At 50.5% G+C, this 24,759-nt stretch overlaps 2 protein-coding genes across 7 annotated transcripts in view; both read right to left on the reverse strand.

Moving 5' to 3' along the window:
• The window catches only part of TPST2 (tyrosylprotein sulfotransferase 2), a 47,063-nt gene extending 42,598 nt beyond the window's left edge, over nucleotides 1-4,465 (reverse strand). For 2 of the 5 annotated variants that reach the window (XM_059408711.1, XM_059408709.1), the window contains exons 1-2: nucleotides 4,359-4,443; nucleotides 107-250 (exon numbers count right to left, since the gene is read on the reverse strand). The gene's annotated coding sequence lies outside the window, so the exon portion shown is untranslated. Of the gene's footprint in view, nucleotides 1-106; nucleotides 251-2,129; nucleotides 2,282-4,358 lie in introns of all 5 variants that reach the window. The other 3 variants (XM_059408713.1, XM_059408712.1, XM_059408710.1) reach the window with 2 other exon arrangements.
• Nucleotides 4,466-11,199: 6,734 nt separating this feature from the next.
• Nucleotides 11,200-24,103, reverse strand: CRYBB1 (crystallin beta B1). Of its 2 annotated transcripts, none has more exons than XM_059409966.1 (6): nucleotides 23,996-24,103; nucleotides 22,472-22,664; nucleotides 20,660-20,778; nucleotides 16,701-16,833; nucleotides 13,571-13,713; nucleotides 11,200-11,465 (listed from the first exon to the last, which is right to left on the reverse strand). In XM_059409966.1, exons 2-6 carry the CDS (start codon nucleotides 22,631-22,633, stop codon nucleotides 11,282-11,284), a joined length of 741 nt encoding a protein of 246 aa, XP_059265949.1. In that variant the 5' UTR covers nucleotides 22,634-22,664; nucleotides 23,996-24,103; the 3' UTR covers nucleotides 11,200-11,281. The 2 variants fall into 2 exon arrangements, with proteins under 2 accessions (XP_059265949.1, XP_059265948.1); XM_059409965.1 differs by having other exon boundaries at nucleotides 22,472-22,652; nucleotides 23,996-24,100.
• Nucleotides 24,104-24,759: the final 656 nt, after the last annotated feature.

Genomic DNA, 24,759 nt, shown 5'->3' on the forward strand with positions numbered 1-24,759 from the left:
TTGCCTCCCACCATCTGCGCACACGGGATGACATGAAGCTCCTCCCCAGGGCAGGTGGGCACTGCCCTCGGCCACCCTTCCCTGCCATTTCTGGGGCTCGGCTCACCTCACAGGCTGTTCTCAATGAATTGCTCCCATGAATCCTCCTCATGCCACAACTCAGGGTGGAAGAGACCAGAGAAGGGCCGTGGAAGGGCGCAGGCATCTCAGAACCTTCTCCAGAGTGGCCCCAGACAAGATGAATGCATAGCTGCGGAGCACAGAGAAGGGGCCTTGCAGATGGCAGGAACAGGTGGCTGGGGGTAGGGGGCGGTGGGCAGGGGGCGGGGGGAGCTGCTGTTACCCAGACAAGTTTCTGCAGGGCCACAGGGCCATGCCCGGGCTCTCAAATTGCTACCATCAGCCACTGCTGACCCCTCTCTTACTACGAATCCGTTCACAAAGCCACGTCGATAACACGGTTAGACAGCCTTACCAATCCCAAGGTGGCACTAGATCCAAGTTCTGACTCAGTCTACACCCATTTCCCCAGCAGGATACACTGAGGCCCAGAGACTCTTGCCTAGTCTCCTGAACCCTTATTCCATTTCGCCAGGCTACCCAGGAATGCTTGGTTTTATAAGGACAAGGAAGGTAAAGTATGCACAAATGAATAAAGGCAGGAGGGGCTGGCAACAGGTGTCAGAGGCCCATCTCAACGACCATCCCAAACAGCAGCTGTCCAGGTAGGATGAGGCTGCTCGATAGGAACCCAGAATGCACAGAGGGATGCAGGGTTCAGTTCCAGAACCAACACACGAGAGGCTTAAGAACATAAAGAGGGGGGCACCTGGGTGGCTCAGTGGGTTAAAGCCTCTGCCTTCGGCTCAGGTCATGATCCCAGGGTTCTGGTATCGAGTCCCGCATCGGGCTCTCTGCTCAGCGGGGAGCCTGCTTCCTCCTCTCTCTCTGCCTGCCTCTCTGCCTACTTGTGATCTCTCTGTCAAATAAATAAATAAAATCTTAAAAAAAAAAAGAACATAAAGAGGAATGGGTGACCTTCAAGAAACTTGGTTCTTCAGTGAAAATGCCGTGCTCTGACCTGGGCTCTCCCCCAGGCAACTTCACTCTCACAGAAGGCAAAGAGCATGACATAAGAGGTGGAGTCCTAGGCATGGGGGCGATACCAAGAGAAGGAAGGGGATGTCTGCGTGTCATTCCAAGGGGCACCAATGGACCTGTGTAACTCAGGACTGCAGGTCTCAGGTCTGAGGGCAGACGCAGCAGGGAGGTGGCATCTGTTGAAACAAGCAATGGGTCCCTGAGGCTGCTCAGATGGCCCACCCCACATGGCCACCAGGGGAGGTCACCTTCAGAGTGAGCAAAGGTGGCCAGACTGGGGCCCCGGGCAGGACCAGACTCCCTTTTTGCCGCTGAGGGTCTGGCCTCTGTAGCTGGCCTTGGGTGGGAAGGTCTGGGCAGTTCCCACTCTCTTCCCTCCTCCCATGCACAGGCTCCTAACAGGCTCCACCAGGTCCTGGGGCAGGCACTGCAAGTCCCTCGGCCCCTCAGTGCCCCCCACCCATCTGCACAGAGCCCAGGAGAATGCCCTCAGCAAGTTTGTCCCTGGTGGCCCCAGAGATGCTCCCGCTGACCCGCAGGACACTCCTTATTCTGCTAATGAGGCATTTAACTCGATGCGTATTGGAAAATAATTTATAACGAGCACATCAAAGCCAGTAATTTCAAAGACTATAACTGCTTTGCAGACTACATTTATTTAAGATGATTGGTACCCTCCTCCGCCACTGGTGAGATTATAAAATGGGGCAGCTGCTCTGGGAACCTGGCACTTCTTCAAAAGGTTAAACACAGAATCACCATCCGATCCAGCAATTCCACTCTCAGGGATATACTAGGGAGAACTGAAGACACAGGGGCACACACAGACTGGTACAAGGATGTTCACAGTGGCAATGTTCGTAACAGCCGAAAGACAGAAATAACCCAAATGTCCACCAGCTGAGAACTGCATACCCATGCAATGGAGCATTAATCAACCATTAAAAGGTAAGGAAGCACAACTAATGAAACAAATAGAACACTGTATGTTAACTAAACTGGAATTAAAATTAAGAAAAAAGGGGCACCTGGGTGGCTCAGTGGGTTAAAGCCTCTGCCTTCAGCTCCAGTCATGACCCCAGGGTCCTGGGATCGAGCCCCACATCAGGCTCTCTGCTCGGCAGGGAGCCTGCTTCCTCCTCTTTCTCTGCCTGCCTCTCCACCTACTTGTGATCTCTGTCTGTCAAAACAAATTAAAAAAAAATTAAAATTAAGAAAAAAAAACTTAAAAAATAAAAGGTAATGAAATACCAAGGGGGCCTGTGTAGCTCAGTCAGTTTGGTGTCTGGCTCTTGGTTTCAGCTCAGGTCAAGATCTCTGGGTCCTGAGATCAAGCCCTCATCTGGCTCCACGTTCAGCAGGGAGTCTGCTTCCCCTCCCCCTGGCCCTGCCCCGACTCATGTTCTCTCTCTCTATCTCAAATAAATAAATAAATATATATATATTTTTTTAAGTTAAAAAAAAAAAAGGAAGAACTGCTACACACAGCCACATGGATGGACCTCAGAATCCTCCTAAGTGAAAGCCACCAGTCACCAAAGGCCACATTGTGCATGACTCCGTTTACAAGAAACGTCCAGCACAGGCAAATTCATAGAGGCAGAAAATACATTAGTGGTTGCCAGGGGCTAGGAAAAGAGGGATTGAGGAGTGATTGTGGATGGGTCCAGGGTTTCTTTTTGGGTGATGAAAATGTTCTAGAATTAGGTAGCAGTGGTGGTTACACAACTCTGTGAATATCCAAAAAAAAAAAAAAAAAAAAAAAACCTACTTGAATTGAATGCTTTAGAAGGGTGAATTGTAGGATATATGAATTCTGTCTGTAAAGCTGCTATGAAGAGATTTCATGAGGTTTTAAAAAATAAGGCGATACAGACACATTCACTGAGTACATAATAGAACAATAGGGATTCAGTACAGTAAATGGGTTCATGAATGACTCAAACCCAATTCCACAGTCATGGAAACTGAGGCTGGATGAGGAGGAATGACTCCCACAGACTACATCACTACTAAACCAGAGTGAGTCACCCCGAGATTTGCCAAACTCCAGAAGCCTGGCCTAACCATCAGGCCACCCAGCTGAATGAAAGGAAAAGACATGGGGTATGGAGAGAGACATCTGCAGTCCAGGATGGGAGGTTGATGAGTGAGGGAAAGGGCCAATCACCTCTGTGGGTTTCAAAACAGGAAGTATCCGACAATGCCCTACAGAGTGCCAGAGAAGGCTTCCAGGATGGGGCACTGCCTGAGTCTTCTGAAGGATGAGTAGGAGTTTGCCAGCTCCCCTCCCCAACAACCATACATGACACATGAGGTCAGGAGGTCTGAAGGTGGGTTTCATCTCTGCCACATCCTACCTGTGGGACCTACTAGGGCTGTGGGCACATGACCTTTCTGAGCCTCAGTTTCCCTATCTATAAAAGGGGAAGAAGACAAATGATAGGCACAGTGCCTTATAACCACTGCACTCCATTGGATGGTTCCCACCCTTCCTCCCGAGGGGACGGGCATTTGAGTGGGAAAGTCAGACCTGACCTCTGCCCCACATAATAACGAGTCTGCCAAGTCCATCAAAGCAAGCCTGGGTGATCAAGCCCCCCTTCCCTCGCTGCCACTCCCAGTCTCAGCTTTATCAAGCACCTCCCTGCAGCCCACACTAAGACGGGGAGTTTGCCGGGCCTGGGTTTTCTGGCGGAATTTCGCCTCTTCCTACCCAGCGACCCCAAGTTCACCAGGGCTCCCCCTACCCCACGCTCTCGGCGGCCCCCTCCCTAGCCAGAGATTCCGCCCCCCAATGCCTCCACTCTGGACACGCCTCGCAACTGCACGGCGTTGCAAGTTAACTTCCACGCGCCCCCCGCGCGTCCCGGAGCCCTCCCGGGGGTCCCCGCACGCCGCGGAGGGACCGGGGACGCCGACGGCGGTGACACGCCGCCGCCCCCCCACTCCCCACACACACGGGCGCTGAGCGCCGCCCGGGCGCGGGGCCCGAGGCGAGAAGACCGGTCAGGGGGCCGGGACTCTGCCGCACCCCGTGGACAGCGCTCGGGGCGCCCGGCGCCTGCGGATCCTCGAACCGGCCGCGCGCGCGCCACCTCCCGCCCAGCTTCCAGCTCCGGAGCCCCAGCAGCCGCGTCGGGCCCGGGAAGAAGCCGCTCGGGCTGAGGGTTCCCCGGCCCCCGAGGCCAACCTGCAGACGCCCCCCTGCCGACGGCCGCGGCCTGGGCCCCACGCGCCATCCCACAGCCACCTACCGTGCAGAGGCGCTAACAGGCGACCCTGCGCGCGGGGCTACTCCGGGCTGGCCAGCCGCCCCGGTAGGGGAGGGGGAGTCGCCCGCGCGCGGGGGCGGGGCCGCGGCGCCGTGACGTCTATAGGGGGCGTATCCGGAGCGCGGTCCCGCCCACGGCCCCGCCCCGCCCCCGCGGGCAGCCTCCGGACAGCGCGGAGGGGCGGGACGGCCCAGGAGCTGACCCCGCCCCGGAAGTCCTGTTTTGCGGGTTCATTTACCCCCAGGACGGGCGGCTCACTCCTCTTCCTGTAGGGACAGGTCTGTTTCAGAGAAGTTCTCTTCTGTGTCTAAGGAGCGAAGTGGAAGTTCGTCAAGAAGTGGTGTAAGAGACTAGACCCTGGACAGAACAGTGCTACTGTGTGTGTAACACAGGAAAAAAGAGGGAGGGGCTATCATACAGATTCATAGACATCGTGGGTTCTGAAGAAGGGGCTGATTTTGCCCTGCTCCTCCAGCCCCACCCCAAGGACAATATCTGAAGATATTTTTGGTTGTCACAGCTGGGGTGCAGGAGTGTACTACTGGTGTCTAGTGGCTAGAGACCTGAGATGCTGCTAAACATCGTGCAGTAACACAGGGCAGCCCCTTCCCCACCCACCCACCCCCCGGGGCTGAAATGTCAGTTGTACTGAGGGTGAGAAACCCAGACATACATGAGTAAAATAAAACTACAGGTTTGGGGGCACCTGGGTGGCTCAGTGGGTTAAGCCTCTGCCTTCCGCTCGGGTCACGATCCCGGGGTCATGGAATCGAGCCCCACATCGGGTTCTCTGCTCAGCGGTGAGCCTGCTTCCTCCTCTCTCTCTCTCTCTGCCTGCCTCTCTGCCTACTTGTGGTCTCTCTCTCTGTCAAATAAATAAATAAAATCTATTTTAAAAAAAACAACTACAGGCTTGTAGGTCTCAAGATATTTAACCTCTCTGTACCTCTCTTTCTTCATCGTAAAATGAGTATATAATAGATCTATATGTGCGTTACATGCATATGCATTGAAGGAAGGGGAAGGAAGCGATGCAGGCTTACCTTTCATTGTGAAAAGTTTTGTGTGTATGTTTTTTTAAATAAATCTGTAACAGTTACAACCATAACAGCAAACACAGACACAAAATGAGAAGCATTTATCTAAACATTTCATCTATATTTACATATTTAAACTATAAAGAGCCTGTGTGATAGGTATATTATCATCCCCATCTCACAGATAAGAAAACCAAGGCATACGGATATTAAGTAATTTGCCCCTGGCTAGCCATGCATTCACTCATAGCTCTTCATTAATTCATTCATGGGTCCAGTGAATAGTGCCTCCCATGTAGAAAGTGTTGGGACTGACAATATGAAATCCCCTGTCCCCATGAAACTGGCTGTTACTGAAAAACAAAAACAAAAACAAAAACACACATCATATAGTGTTTGTTGTGCATATAGTAGAGGCTTTGTATGACTAACTGCATAGTAACTCTGCTGGGTTAGAATAACATTCTAGCTAGCATTTCCTGAGCGCCTTGTGTCAGGCACTGGGATTTTGCAGGTGACAGGAAGACAAAGGCCCCTGCGTCAAAGGGGGAAACCAGACCCTTCAACAAGCATTCACGATAAAGTGGGCACCTCTAATTGGAGAAGAGAAAATGGGCAGATTTAACGTGAGCCAGGGAGGAAGGGCCAGGAGTGTTCACACTAAGTCCTGAAGCCTCAAAGAGTGTGCCAGTCACAGAGACCAGCAGGTACAAAGGCCCAGCAGGAAGCACCTTTCAAATGCAGACTTGTGAGAAGTACAGTGGACAGGATGTGGGGAGAGGTGGACATAGGAGGTCAGAGGGGTCTGCAGGGGCTGGATGCAGCAGGTGACTGTGGGAAGGAGTTAGGACTTTGTCTTGTAGCAATGGAGAAACAAGGAAGGTATTCCGTTATGGTTAGTTTTGCTTTCCACACAGATCCACAGAGCAGGACAGCAGGGAAGCTGCTCTGGAGGTTCTTGAAGTACTCCAGGGGAGGTGGCCAACCCAGGGTGGGGCCAGAGGCATGGAGGGAGTGTTCAGGATCCAGAAACATCTGGAAGACAGAGTTAGCAGATCTTGGTTTGGGGGCTAAGGAAAGGGACCGGATGATCAGGTTTCCAGGTTGGACCTTCTCCTATCAGCCCTCTGACTCAACAAGTCTCAAGCTAGCTGTCCCCTCCTTGAGGAAGCCTACGTGCCCCCCAGGAGGTCCTGAGGTGGCCACTGGCCCATGCCACCCAGGAATCTGATGTGACTTTGAAAGGAAATGAAGGATCTCATCCTGTCTGCTCCTCCAGTCTATGAACAGCCAGGTGGGGGCCTTCTCTGTCTTCTCCCCCAACATTTTCCCCCAGCACTCAGGAGGCCATCAGCCAGTATTTGTCAGAAGCAGGAAGAATAAATGTAGCATAAATGTGATTCCAAAACTCCAGCTCTGACATTGAGGAAGATGATGCTAATGATGATTCAGGGACTTGCTGTGCTTTAAGGTCCTTAATATGTGTTATATTCAAGTTGGTCCTTTATTCCTCCCAACAACCTGCTTACTCCCATTCTACAGATGAGGAAACAGAGGCTTCATAGGTTATTTGTCTTGATCACAGGCAACAGCTTGTAAATGTCAGAGCTGAGTTGCCAACTCAGGACAGTGGTGGGAGGAAATGGCCCTGCAGGGGACAGGAAGAAGCTAAAATAGAGAGGCAGGTTGTTTTCTCCAGCTGGAAGGACCTGCACCCCTCCTGGGTGGGTACCCAAGTTTCAGAAAGCACTCTGATATTACATAGCTGATCCAGATGCCTGGCTGTCATGACAACGAGGCTCTAAAGAGATGCTCACCTCTCTAGAAGTTCTTCGGGATACCCTGGCACAACATCCCTTTGCCAAAACTCGATTGCTATGCGTCCCTCAGCGTCTGGCTCTGGTCACCTCTTCTGGGTGGCCCTTCGACCCTCACAACTCCCTACCCCAACACACACACACTGCTGACTTGGAATCCGTACCCTGTTGCCCGGAACATGGTGGTTTGCCTTCTGTTGCGGTGGACGGGAGAGAACATTCCATAACCAAGGTGCTTTGTCTCCCCAAAGGCTCATGACTCTGAGATTCTTGAGCTGCGATCTGATGTTGGAATGTGATGCCATCCCAGCTGGCATGGCATTTGGAAGCCAGCCTTTAGGGCAAAGCTCCTGCGGGGTCAAAACTAGCAAAGAGAAGCCCCCCAGAAATCTGTGGGCACTGTAGCCATAGGGCCAAGTCTGGCTCCAGGGGTTACCTCCAGCACGGTGCCCATCAGCATGACTGAGAAAGTAAAAAACTCAGAGTTTCAGTCTCAAGATGAAACGTGTGACTTATCTTTAAGCTCTGAAACTCTATTCCTGGTGGTGTGACGCTCACATCTTGTTGGAAGTAGGACCCATGGCAGAAGAAACAGGTGCATAACTCTTATGTCCTTCTCCCTCCTGGCCTTTCTCCATGTTCCGGTCTTGGACTTGCTTGTACTTTGTATTTGCTCTTGTTTTTGATACATGATGTGTTTATTCATAAATTTGTTAATAAAAGTTAGATAGGGGCACCTGGTGGCTCAGCGTCTGCCTTTGGCTCAGGTCACAATCCTGGAGTCCTGGGATCGAGTCTTGCACTGGGTTCCCTGTTCAGCGGGGAGTCTGCTTCTCTCTCTCTCTGCTCCCCTCCTTCTCACCCGTTCTCCCCACCACCACCCCCACTCTCTCTCTCTCTCAAATAAATAAATAAAATCTTTTTAAAAAAGCTAAATAAAAGGGGTGCCTGGGTGGCTCAGTTGGTTAAGTGACTGGCTTCAGCTCAGGTCATGATCCTGGAGTCCCGGGATCTAGTCCTGCATCAGGCTCCCAGCTCCATAGAGAGTCTGCTTCTCCCTCTGACCTTCTCCCTTCTCATGCTCTCTTTCTCACTCTCTCTCTCTCAAATAAATAAATAAAATCTTTTTTAAAAAGCTAAATAAATGTATAGATATGACAACAAATCAAATATAAAATAATTACTTTGTTATTTCTGTCCTAGCTCTTGCTGGTTGGTCTTGCCAAGTGCTTGTCTCATGTTTTAGCACTGCTGACACTCACCTTGTTTGTAAGAAACACCCATAAGAAAATGAGGGCTTTGACACCTTTCTTTGAGTTAGAGCAATCTGGAAAATCTAGATTCATAATCTGTATTCATAATACACGTAAATTTTACCACTCACCGATCCAGTGGATTTCTGTTCTGTTCACCTTTTATGGGAATCACGAGATGGATATCCAGAAGAAAACAAAACACCTGCTATGTCCAAAAGAGTTCTTCCAAGAAGTATGAAATACAAATTCTAAGTGATCAGAAAGCAGTGGTGTTATATTTGAATAGAGAGTGTTTCTCTTTCCCTTTCTCTTTCTCATCAAATCAGGTATCTTGTGGTCCATGAGGCCTTGGAATTGGTTTCATGTGCACCATGTGACTGGAAGGCTTGACTCCACCTTAGTAGAATTTTAAAGCTGTACCAATAGACCTTGGGAATTGAGGATGGGAATCTATGTAGCTTGACTTGGGAGTCAGAGAATCAGGGAAGCTTAGAGATGAATTGCAGAATCTTATAGCATCATGGAATTTGGGAACCATGGAATCCCATGGTTAGACAGAATCTTGGGGCTGGTTGGACATTGGAGCTGCCTTTGTAAAGAACGGAACAAGTCTCAGGGAACAGAAGCCATTTGCCCAACACTTTGTAGCTTCTAACAGTAAGTCAGGGCAAACCCCCGTAGCTTCAGTTTCCTGCCTGGGGATCCCGTCTTCTAGTCCAAGACAGGAGAACCTGTCTTCTAATGCAAGACACTGATCTTATTGGAGGGTGGAGGTGGAGAGAAGGAGGGTGGGAGGGAGAGGAAGCCTGCATGCCCCAGAGTTCAAGACCTTCTGAGTCAGGTGGTGCCTCAACTTTGAAGCTCAGCAAAACCACAGAGTGGGGTGTCATGAGGCCCCACTTTTCTTTCCAGCTTCATCTCCCCCGCTTCTGCCCACACAACCACCAAGCTAGTGCTCTCCATTTCAGTAAGCCTGGCCTGGCCTCACCACACACTCTCTCAACCTCTGTGCCTTTCCCATGGCACTCCAGGCCGGCCAGGTACAGCTGTGTAAGTTGGGCACAGCACAAGGGTATTGCATTCACACAGCAGACATATAAATTCTGGCAGATGGCAGTCAAGTGTCTTGAGGAAGAGGCATCTTTTTATCTTTTGTACAAAGGTGCCATGTGGGGTAGTAAGTTCCCTGCTGTTTGTTCTGCCTGGAATGTTATCTTTCCTCTTCTCTACCAAGCGAGTTCCTGTCCCCCTCAAATATACCCTCCTCCATGACAACACCTTCCCTAGCCTTCCTGTGTGGATTAAAGTTTAATAACATCAATCAATAATAAGTGTTGATACAGGAGTCAATATAGCCTGGTACAGATTTCCAGAGAGCAGGCCATGTTCCACTTACAGTGAGACAGATGATTCTCAGTGGAACTTGGACCCAGGATTAAATAACACAGCATCAGATACAAGAAAATAATGCTCTTTTTAATCTTTTTTTATTATATCAGGGTAAAAACTCTGTTTGGAGCAAGCATGTCTTTCATATCTCTCTCCAACACTTGCTAATCACCATTTTATCAAAGAGCACGTGGGGAACAGGCTTAGAGCCTTCCGCAGGTGGTGGTGTCTGTTCGATACTTGGCCTTCTTAAAATTGTATTTACACAGTTGCTTTCTATCTGTGGAGTAGGATGCTGATTTTCCACTTCCTGTAGTGTTACAAAGCTTTATTTACAAATCAATGCCTCTAAGCACAAAACAGGAGGTCTATTAAAAAATATATATATAGGGGCGCCTGGATGGCTCAGTGGGTTAAAGCCTCTGCTTTCGGCTCAGGTCACGATCCCAGGGTCCTGGGATCGAGTCCCGCATCGGGCTCTCTGCTCAGCAGGGAGCCTGCTTCCTCCTCTTCCTCTGCCTGCCTCTCTGCCTACTTGTGATCTCTGTCAAATAAATAAATAAATAAAATCTTTAAAAAAAATATATATATATATATATACACACACACACACACACACACACATATATATATATATATAGAGAGAGAGAGAGAGAGAAAAGAGAGAGCAAGAGAGAGAGAGAGAGAGAGTAAATAATACACCAGGTGTTAAGCTGAGAAGGCAAAAAATCATGAGTGTGCATGAAAGAGTAGAGTTTGAAACCACAGATTTGTTTAAGAGCGTGGGCTCAGCAGCCAGCCTGCCTAGGTTCAAATTTCAACTGGCTGTGTGACCTTGACCAAGTCACTTTCCCTCTCTGAGCCTCAATTTCTTCACCTGTTATATGGGAATGATTATAATACCCACCGCCTAGAGTAGTCCAAAAGGTACACTAAAAGAATGTGTGTAAAGAACTTTGCAGTACTTGCTGTTTTTATTACTAGCATACGTAATTATTAACACTGAGGATGGGGCGCCTGGGTAGCTCAGTCATTTAAGCAGCTGCCGTCGGCTCAGGTCATGATCTCAGGGTCCTGGGATCGTGCCCTATGTTGGGCTCCCCATTCAGTGGGAAGCCAGCTTGGAATTCTCTCCCTCTCCTTCTGCCCCTTCGCCTGCATACATGTTCTTACACGCTCTCTCTCTAAACTAAATGGATCAATCTTAAAAGAAAAAGGAAAAAAAAAAAAAAGAACGAGGAAGTCACACGTCGGCAATGATGGGGGGGGGGGGAGGCCCAAAACTCACATCTATGCACAGATCCAAGAGACATTTTGGCTTTAGGAACTTTTATTTGCACGGGAAAGATGGGGAAACTGAGTCTGAGGGAGGGGCAGAGGGCAAGGGAGAAGAGGAAGGTATGGATTTACTTGGGGGGCTCGGCGGCCAGGACCGGGAAGCAGCCCTCACGGTGCCACTGCCTGTCGCGCAGGCGCCTCACAGCCTGCATCTGCGGCTGGAAGGCCCCCCACTCGTTCCAGTGCCGGAAGTCGCCGGGCTCCAGGAGGTACTGGTACCCACGGTAGCCGGGATATTGATAGCCGACCCAGCTGGGAGAGAAGCAAGAAGGACAGGGTGGAGACGGCCAGACTACCTGCCAGGGACCCGGACCCCAGCGCGGACGGGTCAGTTTTCCACCAGCAATCCTCTTTCCATCCTTTCTGGGCTCGGGTCACGGGAAGAGGGCGCAGCTCCTCTGTCCTGGCTTTGTCCCTTCCTGGGGCTTCCTACAGACCTCTCTAAAAGACGTTGGTTTCCCCTACTAGAAAGTGGGAGTGGTCACTAGGGCTAGTTTATTACGGGGCAGAAACGAGAAAATGTACCAGAAGCGCTTACAAATTATACGGGGTCTGTGCGTGTGTGCGCACAGGGTAGGGAGATCAAGGTGCATCTCACTGGTGGGGACCCGGGGTTTACAGAACAGGATGGGAGGGATGAGGATAGGCTTTGGGGATCACTTAGCCATAAGGCAGAGGAGGACCAGGAGCCTCCTTCCAAATAATGGTTTCCTTTGTATGTAAGTGAATTTATAAGTAGTGGTCAGGAACGCACATTCTGGTATCAGCCAAACCTCGGTTCAGATCCTAGCTCTGCCTCTTGCTAGCTGTGAGAATCAAAGTGGAGGGCTTATCAGAACTCCAGCTTGCTGTCTGTGAAATGATGCTAATACACCTGTAGCATCGGTTTGTTACAAAGTTTCCCTGCTATTCACTGAGAATGAATTCGCATAGTGCTTGGGGGGTAGTTATCATGAATGATTCATTTCTGACTTCTGCCATTGTCTGTGCTGGGAGGGTCTGTCCAGGCCTTTCCCACACACTGCCTCCCCGTCTTTCAAAGTGGGCTTTAAGTTCTAGCCCCCTCAGATAAACCTCTGACCTCCCCTCCACTCCAGCCTGCGTATCCAGATCCCAGAAACCTCCCGTCCTCCTCTGACCTGCTGTGTGGACCATCTCTGACCCAGTTTTGCCAGACATAATCTCATGGGGATATGTGGGCCTCCCTGCTGAGCTGAGTGAGCTCCCTGAAGGCAGGAATTGAGCCTTGTTCATTCCTGCCTCCCCCAGTGTCCTGGTATTGCTGGGCTTACAGGCCATGCTTAGCAAATTTCATGCGGGCTTCAGGGAAGAAGAAAGGCCAAGCAAAAAGCTTGTCTGATGCTGTTACAGGAACTCAGAGTTTGGGTGAGAGACAGAAGCCCTATATTTGACTGCAGGAGGCCAGGAGTGTCTGGCACGGTTTATCAGAGGTACAGGACCTCCTCGGGGCATCCAGTCCTCCTCTGTGTTCTCAAAGAAATGAGGTCTCGGGGCTCTGTTTTGAAAGCTTCAAATCTGAAGAGTTTGGACAAAAGACGCTTTTCGATCAGGGAGTCTGATGTGCCCATTGAGCAGATGGGAAATATGAGGCACAGAGACGGGCACAGGGCTCACCCAGGTCTCACAGCACCTCGGTGATTGGTCAGTGCCCCTGCATTCACAATCTTGTCTCTCAGAAATCACTCTGCTCGGGGTGCCTGAATGGCTCAGTGAGTTAAAGCCTTTGGCTCAGGTCATGATCTCAGGGTCCTGGGATCAAGCCCCACATCAGGCTCTCTGTTCCAAAGAGAACCTGCTTCCTCCTCTCTCTCTGCCTGCCTCTCTGCCTACTTGTGATCTCTGTCAAATAAATAAATAAAATCTTTAAAAAAAAAAAAAAAAAGAAAGAAAGAAAGAAAAGAAAAGAAAGAAAAAAAGAAAGAAATCACTCTGCTCATTTCCCCAGAGGCTCTGGATTTCCCTGAGTATGGTCTTTCCTGAACACATATAGACTCATGGACCTGTATCCAGTCTGCCTGTATCACTTTTGTCTCCAACCCCAAACTGGGTCTAGAAGTGTTTATTCTCTCCACCTTCCGTCTTTTTAGAACCAGTTGCCGGGTTTTTTTTTTTTTTTTTTTTTTTTCCATTGGCATGTAATTCGTCAAAGTACAAATCCACTCTCCAGAGGAAGAAAGTTCTGTGGGTGGAATCCCAGGCACCAGCCCTGGGAGAATTTGGGAGTAGCCATGTGGCCTTTTCCTATGCACCCGATGTTATATCCTATAAGGAGAACAGCCTTTGAGTCTGTCTGGGCTTGCCGCAGAAGCCAAGGGCCTGGCTGGAGGGGTGCTTACGTTCCACTGGAGACCTTCACGCTGCCCACCCGGTCACAGAAGCCGTAGACCCAGAGACTGGGCACGTCGTCCTCCTGGATCTCCATGGTGTTGCCCTTGAAGTTGGCACCTTCAAACAGGCAGATCTTGTGCTCCTGGGAATCCTAGAGAAGAAGAGACTCGGTCAAGCATATGAAGTATGAATGGGGCAAAGAGAAGTAACTTTGAAGGGCGTCGTGGATGTGGAGAGAGAGAGAGCTGAGTCCGCTTGGGTCACCGTGGGACTTGCCCAGGATTGCCACTGTGCAGCCTGGAAGGGCCCTTCTCATCTGGGGAAAGGGGATAGCAGCCTTGATTCTATGGCATTGTCATGAGGATTAAAATCAAAGTAATCCATACATCACCCTTAGCACAATGCCTGGCATATGCCAGGTGCTACCAAACCATTTATGCATTATTGGTATCACTATGGCCAGAGAGGCAGAGACTCAGAGAGGTCAGGATTTTTGATCGACATCACATAGCCAGTGAGAGGCAGAACCTTTCAGGGAAGCATTTCATTCCTCCCCTCCCCTCTTGCATCCTTCTCCCTTGCGGTCCCTGGGCCACAGTCACAGGTCTTTTCCAGTTCCTCTACACCTTGTTCATCCATGCTTCAGGGACAACGGAACTCACTTTGCAGTGGAGACGCCTTCTAGGCTTCCTGTGGCTGACTCCATTCTCATTCTCCAGGAGCTGGCTTCCCTGAGCACCCCTGGACTGCTTCCACCCCCCCCTCCCCCCCCCATCAGAGCCCTACTCTCCTTTCCTGCTTTCCCAGCCCTTGACATGGCCCCTGTGCAGCATGGGCACGAACTTTGTGCTTATAGATTGATTTCTGTGATTAAGTTTTCAGCAGCTGCCTCCCGGGAGAGCGGGTACTTTGCCTGTCCCATGGAGAGTCATGTACCCAGAGCGTGCAATGGAGCCTCGCACGAAGAGCTCAACCCACAGTGGTTTGAATGCAAGACTATAAATGGAAGATGGTCAGAGGAGACATCTGTCTAATTTCCCAGGAGCCAGTGCTGGGAAGGAAGGAGTCAGGAAACCCAGCAGGGAGGGAGGAGCTGCCCAGGGAAGAGATAGATAACGGTGGCCTACAGCAGGGCAGTGGCTGGGATGGAGAGGAGAGGCCTGCTCTCAGGCCTGGCTACGCAGAGACTACCTGCTGGACATGAAAAAGATACCAGTGCCTGGGACCCAGCCCCAGACATTCCGACTTAATTGGTCTGGGGTGGGGCCCAGGCGCTGGATTTGTTTTTTCCTAGTAACATATTTTAGGTAAGCGAATATGTCCAATCGATTATAATTTCAATATGCAACCAATATAGCAACATTAACCAGCTAGTTATATTCTTATTTATTTTTCACTGTGTATTCAAACCCTGGCACATCTAAGTGCACTTCTCTATTCAGACTAGTTATGGTTTAAGCTCTCAACAGTCCCATATGGCTACTGCCTACAGTATTGGACAGTAAAGCTCTGGAGGCTTCTGAAAAATGCCCTGACTGGCCTGTCCTCCAAACAAGCTTTGTTGACAGATATTGCCTTTACACCATTGACTAAGAGATAAATCTATGAATTCTTTTCTTTTCCTTTTCCTTTTTTTTTTTTTAGAGAGAGAGAGAGCATGCACAAGCATCGAGCATGGGGAGGTGGGGGAGGGATCAGAGGGAGAGAGAGAGTCTTAAGCAAACTCCACACCCAGCATGGGAGCCAGATGTGGGGCCAGATGTCACGACTCTGAGATTACGACCTGAGCTGAAATCAACAGTCGGATCTTAACTGACTGAGATACCCAGTCACCCCAAGATGAATCCATAAATTCTTACAAAGGGTTCATTATAGCCTGATAACTGAGTCCCAAATTCTGAGAAATACATCGGGAATGCTGTGGTTGAACAATCCATTAAGATAAGTTTGGTAAAACCAAAACAGTTGGCATCATGGACATTCATGAATGTTCTTTATGGAAATTCCTATCATGGGGGCACTTGGGTGGCTCAGTCAGTTAAGCGTCTGCCTTCAGTTTGGGTCGTGATCCCAGAGTCCTGGGATTGTGCCCCGAATCTGGCTTCCTCCTTGGTGGGGAGTCTCCCTCTTCCTCAGTTGCTCCTCCTGGCTTGTTTCTCTCTCTCTCTCTCTCTCTCTTTCTCTCTCTCTTTCAAAATGAATAAATAAAATATTTTTTTAAAAAAAGGAAATTCCCGTCATGGAGGCAAAAGTTGGTTATCACTGGAAATCAACCCTAGTGAATGAAGACATAGCTGGCTCATGAGTCGTAATCAGCACAATTCTGAAAAAAAAAAAAAAAACCAAAAAAAAACCACTGAATTTCTTAGGGATAACACCACTGAGCCACTGATCTTGGCTTTGAGTCTTCTTTAAATTATACCATTTAATTCAGTTAAATATTATAAAGGAACTCACTCAGTATATTGTCTTAACATCATGAAGTTTAAGGCGCCTTTCTACAATATCAGTCTTCTCAGCACCCACACAAGCTTGAACCTGCATGTTTGATGTGTTGGATAAGCACTGGGATTTTCAAAACCTCTTAGGAGGGTCTAATGTGCAGTCAGGAATTAGAAACATTCCACAAACAGAAGCAAGGGAGACACTGAAGTTTCTAGCTCTGACTGCTGGGGTATGGACTCTCAAAAACAGCAGGGAATGGGGAAAAAAGCAGGGTTCATTTTTCTCATTTGTCCAGGGCTCCTAGCAGGGGCTGGATTCCAGGGCCATCTTAGGAATCAATGAACAGAGCACCTGGGTGGCTCAGTGGGTTAAGCCTCTGCCTTCAGCTCAGGTCGTGATCCCAGGGTCCTGGGATCGAGCCCCGCATCAGGCTCTCTGCTCGGCAGGTAGCCTGCTTCCCCCTCTCTCTCTGCCTACTTGTGATCTATCTTTCTGTCAAGTAAATAAATAAAATCTTCAAAAAAAAAAAGGATCGATGAGCACCAGAGCCCAGCGCCCTTGGCCGTCACGCCACCCTGCCTGCCATTCCTCCTCCTTTCTCCTGCTTGTCCCACATTCTCTCACCTGCCATCACACCTGACACCTGCTCCTGCCCTCCCCATTGATCCCCAGGACCGGCTCAGAGCCACTCACCATCTTGATAGGCCGGAAGGACATGAGCCTGTCACTGCGGTAGCTGCTTGACCACGTGTCCCAGCGCGGATACTCGCCCTTCTCCAGGACAAACATCTCTCCCCGGAAGCTGGACTGCTCAAAGGCGACCCAGCTGGATGTAAGAGGGATGGATAGAATGATAGGGGGGCCGGGAGGAGTAAAGGCAAGAAGGAGAGAAACCATCAGCGGAAGCCTTCCCCACACCCTTGCAAGGCAGCCCCAAGACCAGTGGGTTTGACCGTAGGCTAGGTTACTTACTGGCTGTGTGACTATGGGCAAAGGATTCTGCCTCTCTGAGCCTTGGTTTCTTCAACTAACATGCCTATTTTTTTGGAATTGGTCGAGGATTAAATGAGATAGTGTGTGTCATTATGTAAGCAAAATGTTTCCCCAGTTGTGAGATTCTCATCATTTAAGTACTCCAAGAACCTGGAGGACATAAGAAGACAATTTTATTTTAAACCTGATTACAGCTAGGAGAAAGTCTCTGTTGGATGCTGATGGACCTTTGACACTCGCTAGCCTCTCTTTCTGTAACAAGGCAAGAACAGCTGCCTGCCCAGAGCCTTAAGCAGACAACGGTATAATAGCCTGGTTTTATGTTTGTTGCATTCGTTTTTTATGGATACCTGTTACTTATTGCAAGGGATGCTGACTTTCTATTTGTGCAAGTGATGTAAAGGTTCTTTAAAAAATGTATTTATTTGTGTTCAAAGGGTCACTTAAAATGAAATACATTAAATAAATAACAGTCCTGGAAATTCAAGGGTATGGGGAAAGTCGATACAGGTGCCTGAATCCTATGTTTGATAAGGACTGGCTTGGAATACGGAACCCACGTGGTAATTGCTATGGGGGCAGTTAGAGGGAACTGGTAGTAACAGCCAACTCTCAGATAACTCTGTGAATTAAATGTGACTGCGTTTGAAGCTGTTCAGTCCTCTAAGAGAACTGATTACAAGTTTGAAGTCAAATGGGGCTTTCCTGGCTTTCCCAGTGCAGCCTCATTAAGGATGGGAAGTGAACTTGTGTTAAAGGGACCCCCTGGTCCTGGGGAAGTTGATGAGAAGTTTGAGGTAAGCTTTGCTTTACATGCATTCAGGAGTTCTCAGGGAACAAGAGAAACACTGACATTAGTATTGTCTCCTTGAGAGCTTCCTCAACCCAGAAGTAGGTGGGGGATGAGCTGCCACCATGGTCTGAAACATAGTGAGTCCCAGGAGCATCAGGCCTTTGTCTGAGGAGTGAGCCAACCTGCCCTGGAGCGACAGACTTGAAGATGGAGTTGTGCTCCTAGAATAGAGGGGAATCTGCCTCAGCCCCGCTTGATCTGGAGTAGACAAGAAAAGGAGGGAAGGAAGGAAGGAAGGAAGGCGGGAAGAAAGGAGGGAAGGAAGGAAGGGGTAATGGTTGAGTGGATGGGTAGATGAATGGATAGGTAGGGGGTTGGGTGGGTAGGTAGGTAGATGCGTAAAAGGACAGATGGCTGGGTGGATGGATGGATAGAGGGAAGGAGGGAAAGTAGGAAGCCGATGGATGAATAAATGAAAAATGAATGGTTGGAAGGATGGATGGACAGACGGATGGAAAAATGAATGGTAAGTAGATGGAGGATGGATGGATGGATGGATGGATGGATGGATGGAGTGAGTAATGGTTGAGTGGATGGGTAGGTGAATGGATGGAGAGGTGGGTGGATAGGTAGATATATAGATGCATAATAGGATAGATGGCTGGGTGGATGGATGGATGGATGGCTAGAAGGAAGGAGGGAGAGCAGTAAGCAGATGGATAAATAAATGGAAAATGAATGGATGGATGGATGCATAAACAGATGGATAAATGAATGGTAAGTAGATGGATGATGGATGGATGGGTGGGTGGATGGGAAGGAAGTCTTGGAAAATGGTGCCAGTCAGGAGATAAGAGCATGGACTCTGGAAACAGACAGACCTAAGTTCTAATTCCAGCTTATCATTTATTTGCTGCATGACTTTGGGCAAGCCACTCAAACTCAGTAAGTCTCAGGAGATGGGAGGAAAGATGACATGTACCTTGTTAGGAGGTTATGAAGGTCTAAAAAGGAATGCACATAGCAAGTCCAGTGCAGAGAAAGCCCAATGAATACTATCTTTGATGGTTAAAAAGGGAGGACAGCTGCTGGAGGTCCGAATTTATGGAAGGACAGATACTGATCTTGCCACCCTGCCCACCTCTCCCCAAATTCAGCCCTGTCATAACTCTGGGAGTCATAACACCCAGTGAGAACCTGTTATAAGAATGAGGAACTGTAAATATTTCTTTCAACATCTTTTCTCCTCTCCTATAGCTCCCTGGAGCCTTCTGAGCAAGGAGAGAAGTAGGGCAGGGATATTAAGTTACGGATATGGAAACCGAGCCTCAGAGGGGTAAAGTCACCAGCAAAGGTCCTGGGATGCTGTCAGGGGTCAGGGTGAAGGCTCCTAAGTTTCACGCCCTGCCCCTTTCCCCACTTCTGGGTTGAGGGCACCCCTCCCCCTCCCTTCCCCTGCCCACCTCACCCTCTCCATCCTTGTTCTACTGCAGTCTCTCCCACAGCCCTGAGGGGCCTGACACAGACCCAAGGCTGTGTGACACTGACCACAGCCCCTGTTCTCTTTCCTATGGCGCAGCCCCAGAACACACACTGAAAACCAGCTGCTTCTTTGCTGGAGGAGAAATACTCTGGGTTTGAGTCACTGTCACCAAAAAAAGCCCCAAAACCCAAATTGGCCACATCCGCAGCTTCTGTTCCCAGCTGGGCTTTGGGGCTGGGGGTGGGGCTCAGACTGTGTTGACCAAACTGGGTTGGGGGTGGGCGCAGGAGGCAAAAGGGCGTCCCTCCCCACCACCTACCCGTGGACCAGGGTGACTTGGTTGAACTCACAGGACAGTGGAGAGGGTAAACAGTTGTCCCTGTCACTCGCTATGTTGGGACACTCACAAAGGGCCAGGCCCATGCTGCCTTATCTCCTCCAGGCCTTGGCATAATCCAGGGGAGGTTAGTGGGGACCATTAGTCTCCCCATTTCAGAGATGAGGAAACTGAGGCTCAGAGACTGTACAAGGTGACTGAGGGAGTTAAGACTAGAACTCAGGCCTGACTGACTTCAAAGCCCATCTCTGCGCTTTGTACTGCAGGCCCACGTTGCTGGGCATATAGGAGGGGCATAGCCTTTGGGGGTTTGAGGCCGGTGAGACAAGAGGCTAAAGGGCCATGTGGGTCTTGTTCTGTGCGCTGACATCAGCCCACAGGGGTTGGAGCTGGTATAGCCACTTTGTGCAAGGGACAAGTGCTCCTGCTTTACATGGGGGTCCCTAAGGCCCAGAGAAGCCCAGAGAGGCAGGGGCAGGCAGTGGAGTAGCACTGTGGATGACAGGATTGACCTGAGTTGATTCCAGGCTCTGCCACTTACCACTGCATCTAAGCCTCTGTTTCCCCAACTGTCAAATGGGCATAAGAATAGTCCCTGCCTTACACAGCGATCATCTAGGTAAGGCCCTTGGTCAGTGTCTGGCACCTTGTGGGTGTTCAACAGAAGCTTATTATTTCTTGTAGGGCTGCTTGATGCCCAGGAGAGGGGTCAGCTTATGGGTCCTTGGCCGTCTGGTCTCCTCTTGCCCTCAGCGCCTCAGGTTTCCTATAGAGAGATAGCATTTCTCCCCCAGAATCATGACTCCCTGAGTGTAACCTGATGCTGACCAAATTCCCTCTCTGAACCTCAGTTTCTCTATCTGTAAAATGGGAAGGGGAATAATACCTCTTCCTGGGTTTGAAGTGAGGACTGGAAATGATAGATGTGCTTCGGCTAGCACAGTGGTGGGGCAAGCAGCAGGTGCCCAGTGCATGGCCACTGCTGTGTTTCCTTATTATTATTTTACCCTGGCACTGGGAACGTCCTCCCCCCGCCCCACACTCACGGTCCCGACGTGACAATGAGGCTGCGCACTCGGTCAAAGCCACGGTCTCCCAGGTTCAAGCACTCCCCAGAGAATTCTACACGACGGCCCTGGAAGTTCTCCTGCTCGAAGACCACCAGCTGCAGGAGAGAGAATATCCCCATCCCCAGGGGAAAGGAGTGTAGAGTGTGGGGGGGTACACTTCCCATCTGGAGAGGCTCCAGGCCAAGACTTTGTTAAGTACCTACATAAATAAAAGCAGATCATACAAGAGTGGGCCATGAGCGAAATTCTGGGAAACAGTCCTGTCCTCCCTCCCTTCCACTTCTGAGCTTAGGGTCTGCACCATCATTAAGGACTGATGGTCCGTCCTTCCTTCCTTCGTTGGTTCCTTCCTTCCTCTGCTGTTCCTTCTTCCTGGAGTGCCCTCTCCACCATATATCCCCACCCTGGAGTTCATGTTCCCTGTCCTGCTCCAGGCTCAGATGTCACCTCCTCCAGGAAGTCTTCCCTGATGCTCTTGCCCCATGTGGGCTTGGTTGAGTGCTCTTGCATGGTGCTTAGCCTGCTATTATTAGCACAAGTAATAGTCACTGCTGCTTTGCTTCTGGGTCTCTCTCTATGCACCCCCTCTCCCCCTTTATTCAACCTCCAAAGACCAAGGGCTCCTCCAGGGCAGGGTGTGGGGTTGATCTAATTCTGCACTTCCAGCCTTGGCCTCAGTATCTGCCATAGAGCTGAGGCTCAGAAAACACTCGCCAGTCTACCTGCCTCAACCTGGGGGCCTCTGCATTGAACCTGGGCTAATCGCTGCTTCACTGAGCCTCCACTGTATTGGGTTTTCACATCTGCTTGTTGTCCCAAGTTGGGAAAACCTTGCCACTCACGTCAACTGAGGCAAGTGCCTTTCTTCTCCAGACCTCAGTTTCCCCAGCTCTACCAGGAGGAATTCCACATACTCTTGACCTAGCACTTTGCTCCTACACTTGTCCTTCCAAGAGGACTTCTGGTGGGTGGGCCTCAGGAGATGTAGATAAGGACATCCTGGCCACAGCATGCTCCACAGCAGAGCTAGAACCCACCCGATGGTCCCATTCTGAAGTATCAGACAGTTGCCAACACGACTGACAGAATTAGCAATCTCGTAGTAGGTGAAAAGGAAAGATTAAAACCCAGAATGATTGCATATGGCGTATTTCAAGAAGTTTAAAAACGTGTAAAACGCCAATAAAGGAATTTCTTTCAAAGGAATACTGTGTAAAAATGCACGCAGGTGGATGGCGGGGAGAGGTGACAGTGGCAGTTGCCTTGAGTAGGGGAGAGGAGTGGTGGGCTCATGGGGGAGACTTCAGGGTTAGAGGGTGTTTACCGGGTTCTGGCTTTTAATGGGGGTGGGAGTGAGTTTGCAGGCAACTGTTATATATTAGTCAAGGTTAAATACAAATGAGTGATTAATGAAGTAATGAAACGACAAAAGCCAGTCAGGTGTGGACCCCGTGGGAACTTGTCCCTAACCCAGCGTTGTGATATGACCCCAGCTCTGAAACCAGACCAACCTCAACCCCAGGGACTGGGGAAGTTCTTTCAGTCCTCTCTGCTTTGAAGAATTTTCAGGAAGGTCTGAGGCCACCTGCTGCTCCTAGAGTACCTCTGGGGAGGGCTGGTGGTTTCTCACTTTTGAGAAACTCTGAGCACAGGCTGGTACAGGCTGGCTGGGTGGCCAAGTGGAGAGGGAGGAGGGAAAGGGGAGGGGAAGAGCAGGGAAGGGGAGAGGGGAGCAGAGGGGAGGACGTGCAGGGGTGGAGCCCATCCCCTATACCTCAGGGTGTGTACCTTGTAGCTGCCAAGAGGGAGGTCCCCAGCTTTGGTCGTTGGCACGGAGGCTGGGGCCAGGGCGGGGCCAGGGGCAGGTCCCGTGGCCGGGGTGCCCTTCCCCTTCCCATCAGGCCCTGGGTTCACAGCAGCTGTAGCGGAGGCCTTCACAGCCTGAGACATGGTCCCCACCTGCAAACCCCTATAAAGAAAACTTTGGCCTAGGTCACTCAGGGATGGCACCCTCAAGCTGTCCCCCACTCTCACATCCCACCACTAGGTGTTTGCAGCCTCCTTTGAACTCATTTTCTCTCTTCTCTTTCTAAAATTGTGATCTAGGGACCATGCATCCTTGAAATGCCTTCCTGCCGGTCCTTCCACCAGCCACACCTTCCCTTCCATCCCTGTTCCCCGCTCTGTTCTTCCTTTGCGTCCCGTAGCTGTGCACACCGCTTACCGTCGTTTCTCTGTTGGTGTGATACCAATCAGCCCCACCAGGTTAACAACAACATGATCGCTCTGGGAGTTTTTAGGGTACACCAGGCTTGTTAACGCCTATGAGTGAAGGCTGATGTCACTCAGTGAGTGCCATGGCGTCCCCTCTGAGCTCAGAGAGGGGAAGTGACCCACCCAAGTGCACACCGCTGCTCAGAGTGAAGATTTGGGTTTCGACCCAAGCAGATGGACCCAGCAATCTGGTTATTAATCACTCTGACGTTTCCTTATTCCGATGAATCCACCCCTCGGTCCCCAGCACTTGGCCCAGCAGCATCTCCTGTAGGAGATTCTCCAATGACACCTGTTCAGGGGATGAATGCATGCTGGATCCTGACTCTGTTCCCTCTGGCGTAGTCCAGGAATGGGTGTGTGGATGCAGACACAGGCCTGGGACTGGGGCATGAAGGGGGAGCCAAAAGGAAGGATTCAGTGTTGGGGGTTTTCTGAAATGGGGACCACGGCTGCATGGGTGCTGGCTGGAGAGGGCTCTGGTCAATGCGTCTAGTTCCTCATTGTTTTGGGGGCGTGGACGCTACTAAGTGAAGAACATCTTGTCCTGGGCCCCCCTTTCATTTTGGAGACAATTTCTGGGGATTTGAGGATTCCCGGGCAGCACAGATGGAAACCCTCTGGTCCAGCTGACTCCTGAACACTTTCTGTAAGAAGAATCTCGTCCTCCCCCACCTCCCCTGAGGACTGTAGTTTCTTCGCTGTGCTCTGCCCACCCTGGGCAAGTCAGACATCTGCACCACATCTGTGACTTGCAAGCTCTTGCTTACCCCCCCAACAACTCCTATGTCCTTCTGTGAATCAACATTCCCTTGAATTGGCAGTTGGCTTCCTTCCTTCCTGGGGATGTTGATGTTCTCTCCCTCTCTCCCTCTCTCTCCTCACTCCCTCTCTTCCTCTCTCTGCTTACTTTTATCCCCCCCCCCCTGCCTTTCTCTCTCTTCTGTTATGGTTCTCTCCTGCTCCCCCTCTCTCTGCCTCCCCTCTCCGCTTTTGTCCCCTCCCCTGCTCTCAGCAGCTGCTGGGTCCCCTTCTTACCTGGGGACCTGCTACTTCCTGCTGAAGGACAGGCAGGTGGTCAGGCGGGCGGGCTGGTGCATTGGGTGACTGGGGACCGACCCCCCATTTTATAGTCTGGCAGACACCAGGGCCCATGGTCTGTGGCACAAAGCAGGAGCTGGCTCAGCACATTCGGGGCAGGGAGAGGCCCCTGGGGCCCTGACCTTGCCTGGGTTACTGTGGAGGGCAGCACTTTCCATTGTGAGCCCAGCTCGCACAGCAGAAACCCTGGCCAGCTGCCACTCCACCTTGCCCTGGGCCTGGCCCCTAGCCAGAGGCCTGTCTCTAATACCCCAGCTGTGCTGGGCCCGCGGGGTCCCAATACTGGGGAGCTCCAGGGGGTGGGATATTTGGGAGATAAGGAGCACAGCAGATCGGAAGATGCTTTGTAAGGGCAGACGTGAGTGTGATGTTAACAGCCCCACCTGCTGAGTGTTCGAGTTTGCAGCTGCAGACACGCTCTACCCACTACATAGTCTTGGTCAAGCCCCAGGGTGACCCACCTTATTTGGTACTTTTAGTGCCCATTTCACAGATGGGCCAAGTGAGCTTTCTGACGGAGAGATCAGAGCCAGGAACTGCCCCCACAGGCTGGCCTGGGGAGCCTGTCTGCTTCATTCTCATGCTATCTGACCTTGGCTCTGGCCTGACTTTCTGCCCCAGGTATAGAAGTCAGGATAGAGGCGTGGGGTGGGGGGGCTGTGTTCAGATGAGTTGAATGTTCAAAGCCCGAGTCCTGTTCC

This window comes from Mustela nigripes, chromosome 8 (genome assembly GCF_022355385.1).
Source record: "Mustela nigripes isolate SB6536 chromosome 8, MUSNIG.SB6536, whole genome shotgun sequence".
In the NCBI taxonomy this organism is placed as follows: Eukaryota; Metazoa; Chordata; class Mammalia; order Carnivora; family Mustelidae; genus Mustela; species Mustela nigripes.

Bases quoted from the DNA above. Each gene is read 5' to 3' on its own strand.
- CRYBB1 (XM_059409966.1), bottom strand. From the start codon at position 22,633: ATGTCTCAGGCTGTGAAGGCCTCCGCTACAGCTGCTGTGAACCCAGGG. The intron at 20,779-22,471 runs GTACACACCCTG...TCTCTCCTGCAG, and splicing joins TCCCTCTTGGCAGCTACAAG to CTGGTGGTCTTCGAGCAGGA. The intron at 16,834-20,659 runs GTGAGTGTGGGG...TCTTACATCCAG, and splicing joins CTCATTGTCACGTCGGGACC to CTGGGTCGCCTTTGAGCAGT.